The 7,090-nt window shown below is 36.3% G+C and overlaps 1 protein-coding gene across 1 annotated transcript in view; it reads left to right on the forward strand.

Moving 5' to 3' along the window:
- Positions 1–934: 934 nt before the first annotated feature.
- LOC108971713 (rho guanine nucleotide exchange factor 18) overlaps positions 935–7,090 on the forward strand; it is a 15,707-nt gene continuing 9,551 nt past the window's right edge. Inside the window, exons 1-2 of the mRNA XM_018937962.1 lie at positions 935–1,116; positions 1,183–1,906. Coding sequence (XP_018793507.1) covers positions 1,231–1,906 — 676 coding nt within the window. The 5' untranslated portion in view covers positions 935–1,116; positions 1,183–1,230. The remainder of the gene's footprint in view (positions 1,117–1,182; positions 1,907–7,090) is intronic.

The following is a 7,090-nucleotide window of genomic DNA, read 5'->3' on the forward strand; positions in this document are numbered from 1 at the left end:
GTCGGTGTTGGATCGGCCAGGGTTATTTTTTTAAAGCGCGGCCGAAGGCCGCTAGTACGGAAAGGAATGAAATGCTAAAATACTGTGGAGGAAAAGGTGTTCAACGCAAAAATACTGTGGATGGCGTAGCCGGTGGTGGACCGGCCAGGGTTATTTTTTTAAAGCGCGGCCGAAGGCCGCCAGTACAGAAAGGAGTTCCACGCGAAAGAACCCTGAACACCCCGGTGTTGGATCGACCAGGGTTACTTTTCTGAAGCGCGGCCGAAGGATGGATGCAGTTATATACGTATATACATTGCACTGAAACATTTTGGCTTTCTTTATATTGATTTCCTGTCCATACCAAAATGTTGGCTGGGTTGCATTAGTTTCAGTTTGTATGGAAAAATGAGCAAAAACACTGATTTTTGGTCATTTTCAAAGGCCTCCCTACAGGTCCATAGGGGATCTAGGGGGCGAGGGAGGGTTTATTAAAAAGTTCGATCCTTCCTCTTTCCAATAAGGGGTCGGGAGTGGGGATAGCCCGACCCTGTTTTTCTCCATAAACGATATTTAACCGGCGCGATACTAAATATTCCCCTTTTTTCTTTATTTAATTTTTAAGAAAAATTTACAAAAAGTGCAAATTATGAATTTGTTAAAATGTTTACAGTATAATTAAATGAATTTGAAGCGAAAAATGTGCATAAAGTAGTGAAATAACCACTTAAATTGTTCGAAAATTGTCAAATTTAGAGGCTTATGACTGTATTACAGGACAGAATCGCATGGTAAGTACATATATTGAATTTAAACGATTTGAGTAAACACATTTGGCAAAAATATTATAAGCGAGGCCTTAAATTTATGGGTCACATCTGTTTCTTACACACTGGCATCACTGTCTACCACTTGTCATTGTGCGAAAAAGAGAGTAAAGCAAAAAATATAAAGTTTTGTTCGTGTGTTTGTTTTCATGGAGAAAAGTTTGGTCTCTGTATAAAATATAAATTATGCGAAAGGCATGTAAATTCGAAAATGTTATTGAAGATTGAAAATATTGTGTTTGATTTCTACGCACTAATTTTGAATGTCTGAGTTTCGTGTACGTATCAACGTTTATCAGATTCTAAAAAAGTAAGTATATGTATATATATGGTTACTTTGTATCTTTTTATTATGTGTTCTTTTATTCTTTTCAAGGTGAGAAAAGGATACATTTTATTTAAAAGAGATTAGCTGTATTTTATAATGGCAGCGGTTGGCAATGACAGTGATAATGATGCAGTTACTGATTTTCTAAATTATAATCCTGCATGCAATACTGATCTCAAACATTCTGTATCTGAACTGAATGTACAAATCCAATTGAAAAATACTAAAGCACAACATGTAACTAATCCACAGCGTCCCTCTTCTGAGAGTCAAAATTACTGCATTCCTATTATAGACACTGCACCAGTTTTGTCCGCAAGTAATTCTTGTAATAATAACATGATTCCTACAATAAATGTAACGCCGCACAGTCCGGCATCAATAACAAAATTTAATAATATTTTCGAGGACACGCTAACACAACTTCAAAGTATAAGAGAGACTGTGGTACAAATGAAAAATAGCAGTGCCCGCATGCATGATGGTTTTAATAGTTTTTGGCCAGTTCATTCGGCTATTCTAAGCGCATCTTTGCCTGACCTAAAATCAGTAAATAGCACTAATGCAACACAGGCTCTTGGACAGTATGTTAGATGGATGCCTCGGCAACAGCAATATATTCCTATAAATGAACGTCGTAGATCTTGGACAACCATTGATGATCTTAATATTACAAATAAGAGCATTAGTTTATCTAGCTTGGATAGTGAAGAACCTGAAACAATATGCGCCACAGATCAGCGTAGACGTTCTGCCAGAAATAGCACCGGAGGTAAGGTTTTAAATAAAATATTATACGAACATTAAAATTACGTACTAGAAAAAATACATGTTAATATTTTAAAGTTAATCATATACATATACAAAAATCGGCAATCTATGGTTGTTTTAGCGGTATAAAAGATATCCCGGCTAGAATTTAGAATAACATTCCTCAAATAGGGGTTCAAATGGGTATGTACGATTAGTGGAAGTTCTGGTTAAGAAAATTTGTAGTTGCAGCCATCGCACAACGAGTTATCCGCGAAGGAACTAAAGACACCCCGGTGTTGCAGCGACCAAGGTAATTTTTTATTTTTTTTTAGATTTTTTCAATAGTTCTCTAAAATAATTACCAATTGCACAGCCACAGTGAGCCGCTCTGCTGAAATTTAAAAATTTGTTTGAAATGTTTAAGTGGTTTTAAGCACTCGTTACGTTTCGTTACACGTTTGTTGTATGTCCACGGTTTTTTAAAATTGTTTGGGATACTCTCACTGCGTTCGGTCTTGTATGGAATCAGCGGGCAAAAATACTTCCACTCTCTAAATAAAAGTGAAATTTGTGCCTAAGTTTTGTAAAGCCATAATAGGTAGTAAACAATTATATTAAAATAAACCGCTCCAAAGCACTCTTCTGATGAATCTAATGATTTGTTTCGCCAATTGGAAATTCTAAGCGAAGTCAGATCCTTCTCCACCTTGCTTTCCCAAAGGAGTGGGGGTCTTCCACTGCTTCCCCAGGCGGGTACTGCGTCGAAAACTTTCAGAGCTGGATTGTTTTCGTCCATTCGGACGGCATGACCTAGCCAATGGAGTCTCTGTATTTTTATTCGCTGAACTATGTTGTGGTGGTTTTCCAAATTAGTTTTTAGTGCTTTTCATCATTTTGCGATTTTACTTACAGTTGTAGAGGAACATATGACATGACAAATAAGTTACTGTCTTCCAAATTATTATTTTTATATGTCTGCTTGTTCGCTCTGCCACAAACTTACATCAAATCCTCATTTTCTATTAATGTCAGGTAATTAGAGGACTCATTAAGATCATTAGTTACATCACTTTGCAACACTAAAATTCGCGATGCAGTGAGGTCCAAAATACTTTCTAGCTCAACTTTAGCTTCAGTTTCTGGAACTCTTATTTGATCAGAATGACTTCTGTTTTTAATATCGAGTTTATTGTTAACGAAGCTTCTAATAAGTAGAAACTGATGTTTTATTAAATTTGTGAGAAGTGATATTAATTTACAAAAATGAACCTTTCTAAACACCAAAACTTATATATAGGCGTCAGAGAGCTGCAACGTGTATGATTAAATTAGAACAAACACTTGTGCCAAAAACATAATCAAATCAATTCAGTTCATCATAGACAATATTGTTGATCAATTCGAGTACCCGCCAGCGTCAACTGATTTGATGCAACATGAACAATCTGTTCTTCGGCAATCACGATAATTGTAGAAATATATAAGTAACAAAAGAATCATTCGGTCGTCAACAGCTAAGATCACCTGATCGAAATAAAAGGACTTAAAAATAATAAGGATGTTGCAATATAGGCGCGTTACCGATATTTTTTGGGTATTAGGTTTTACCGGAGGTCTATTTTCTCCCATATAATATATTCAATACTAAACAAAACTATTTGTAATAATTTAAACAAAAATATATATATTCTTCAAATATTTTTAATAAAATGGAAAGATTTACAAATATTTTGATACAATAAATAAAATTTTAATCAAAACTAGGTAAATTTAATCCTTATGAATTTTAATAATCGAAATACATTTGAAAATTTATCAAAAACGTACTTAAAATAATAAATTGGATAGCACGAACTGCCTGGGCTTCTGCTCTGAGTCTTCCCTCATTCTATTGCATCCTTAATGTAATTTCTTTCATTCTATAAGCTTTCGCCTGTGTGTGTATGGGTGAAGATGACAGGATTTCTTACTTGTACGTTTATACAATGATCACGATTGAGTAAACGGTATGGATGGCTTCGGCTTAAATCGTATCATGTCAGTTCATAGCTTTGCTACGATTGTTTGATCCGATGTAAATCTACGAATACAGCAAACAACAACAAAATTTTTGTATGTATGTACTCGATGAAATTTCAATTATGCATATAACATGCAATTGAAATAGAACAGAAGTGCACGAGTAAATCAGTGTTTAAGGGATGATATACAAACCGAAAGTTGTCGATTATTTTAATCATTGAAGCATGAGTATGCATCATTTCGGGTATTTTCTGCCAATGCGAACGTTCATAAACAAATCATGTATAAGCTAACCGCTAGTGATTCAAAGTTGTTCTCTATCGTCGTTTTTAACACAAATGGTTCGATTCGTGTACATGATTATATAGGGGCTAGGCCAAGTTTTCGCTTAAATTTATCTACCTTACCCACAAAGATACACTGTTATGAATAGAATACGCTCTCATGTTTTCATTGGGATTGGGATCACATATTGGCCGATATATGCGGTACAAAGTCACCCGGAACTTCGAAAATCTTTATATTAGGTATGGGGGCTGGGAAGAATTGGTCCGATTAAACTAATTTCTGACACACAGACCATTACCATTATAAGGGAAGGATTATCCCTTAATTTCAGTTATATATATCTCATACATATTGTGTTGTTGTTGTGTCTGTTAGGATGGTAAGGTTAAGATAAGTTGTTATCCAGTCCATCCAGTGGTAGGCCCAGGAAGAGTGCTGTTTCGACGGGGTGAGACCATTGAGAGAGGTGTGCCAGATGTGTTGGGTTAGCTGGGCATGCAAAGAGGTGGTTAGAGTCATGCGGGGACTCGTTGCGTACTTGATATGTCGGTGTCGATTCTGGGTAAATAGGAGTTTAACCTGCTGGAGTTACTAGTAGGAAGTTACCACCATAACAATGAGGATGAGTTATGGTAGTACGACATTACGTAAATACAAGGTGCGTTCCTAAGTGACATGACATAAAAAAAACAGAACAAATAGTTTTTTCTACAATACCAATTTATTTTATTCAAAATAGTCTACTTCTGCCAAAAGCATGTCGAACGAGTGTTTTAGCTTGTTGGCCGGTATGGCCGCCAGTATGCCGGTGCAAGCCTTTTCAATGACCTCTACGTCTGCATAACGCTTTCCTTTGATGGGAAAATGCATTTTTTCGAAAAGAAGGAAGTCGCACGGTGGCATATCAGGTGAATACGGTGAGGGGTTAATGGTTAAAATATGATTTTTGGACAAATAATCGGTCACAATGATGTTCTTTGAATGTTGGATTCTGAGCAATTTTTGGTCGAAATGCGATAAATCGATGTTTTGGAGATGTTCAATTCCACTTCCACGAATTTCAATGATGATTTCGCCTGATTTTTGAATTCACGCACAGTTTCGATGGAATTTTCGGTGATCACGGATTTTGATTGTCCCACATGTTGATCGTCATTTATGTCTTCACGACCACTTTAAAAACGTTGAAACCACCCATGCACTCTGCCACGAGATAGACAATTATCGCTATATACATATTTCATTAATTGAAACGTTTCGGTAAAAGTTTTACTTTGTTCGAAGTCCATTTTCGCACCGATAACACAAACATACTGACACTTAAAACACAATAACTTCACTACCAATCAATGAAATGTTATAAATTTTCATTGGACAATCGATGAAGATAGCAGAGTCGACGACATATACAGATGGTGCCACCTGGGGGCGCTAGATTCAAAAAGTCCGTTTACCTAGGAACGCACCTTGTAAAAAAACAGAAACCAACAAAAAAAAAAATTAACATTAATTGAATCGAAAGGAGAAGTTAGCGAGTGGTATTTTTTTAATATTCTACGTTGTAAACTATTGTCCGGCAGTTGAATCGTAAATATACATATTATTCCTGATCAGTGTTTAAAAAACTTCAGCAAGTTTCATTTCATGTGATTTTGCTTCTGCTTCTGCTTCTAAAAAAACAGAAGTCACAGTTAAAGCAAAAGCAGAAAACGATCGCCGACGAAAAGCGAATCAGCAGCAGCAGACGCGGTGTAAAAAGTTTTGATTTTGCTTTGCTGCTGCTTTCGCTAAGCAACGCAAGTCGAAGCACCAGCAACTGCTCGACTTCTGCAAGTCGCCAGCAACAGCAGCCGCCGTTTGAAAATTTTTGATTTTGCTTTGCTGCTGCTTTCGATTCTGCAAGTCGCTGCATGTCACAGTCGCGACTGCTGTCGAGATTTACTTTGCTGCTTATGCTGTTTGTTGCTCCTCCTGTATTCTAATAAATTAAACGGTTTGACAATTTTTTATTTTTTTTAATTGATTTTTTTCGCAAAATACAATATTATTCAAAATAAACTTTCAAAATCTTCGTCATCTTGAAAAGGAGATAAGTTATCAATCGCTGAGTCCAGAAAGCTTGGATTCAATTTAACCAGCAGTATATTCTCTAGTACTTCCTGACTTAGTCGATTTCGGTAATCAGTAAGTACAGGGTTTAACGTCGAAAATGCTCGTTTAATCGTCACCTGTTAGAAAACATTTGTATATATGAAACTGTGAACATTAGTTTACTAAAACATTTCTATATATGTACCTGAGTTGGTGGTACAGCAAAGCAAACATAGTGCATATAACTCCTGGTCATAACTCCAAAATGTGAGTATCGTCTGTATCGATTCTTTGGAAAGGAAATTGAAGATTGTCGATCTTTGAGTAGACGTCGAATGTACTACTGACTTCCGTTAGGATCCCTTGCTCTAAGTAAGCGTTTAACAATTCATCTTCTTCATCAAAACAAAAAAAAAAAAAAAAAAATGGTCCACAGATTGATGTGAGCCCGAATTTGGTGTTGAGCATAACTGTCCAGTAGAATTTATGTCATTTATTCTGTCCCATATCTATTTTAAATGATTCACTGCACACGTATTTCTTGGCTCCATAAGAAGGTTATGTTCGAAGATGGGCAAAATCGGCCCACTGCCACGCCCACAAAATGGCGGAAACCGAAAACCTAAAAGTGTCATAACTAAGCCATAAACAAAGATATTAAAATTAAATTTAACACAAAGGATCGCATTAGGGAGGGGCATATTTGGACGTAATTTTTTTGGAAAAGTGGGCGTGGCCCCGCCCTTACTAACTTTTTTGTACCTATCTCGAAAACTACTATAGCTATGTCAACCAAACTGTA

The sequence above is a fragment of the Bactrocera latifrons genome, unplaced genomic scaffold, assembly GCF_001853355.1.
Source record: "Bactrocera latifrons isolate USDA-ARS-PBARC rearing strain unplaced genomic scaffold, ASM185335v1 scaffold_355, whole genome shotgun sequence".
Lineage (NCBI taxonomy): Eukaryota > Metazoa > Arthropoda > Insecta > Diptera > Tephritidae > Bactrocera > Bactrocera latifrons.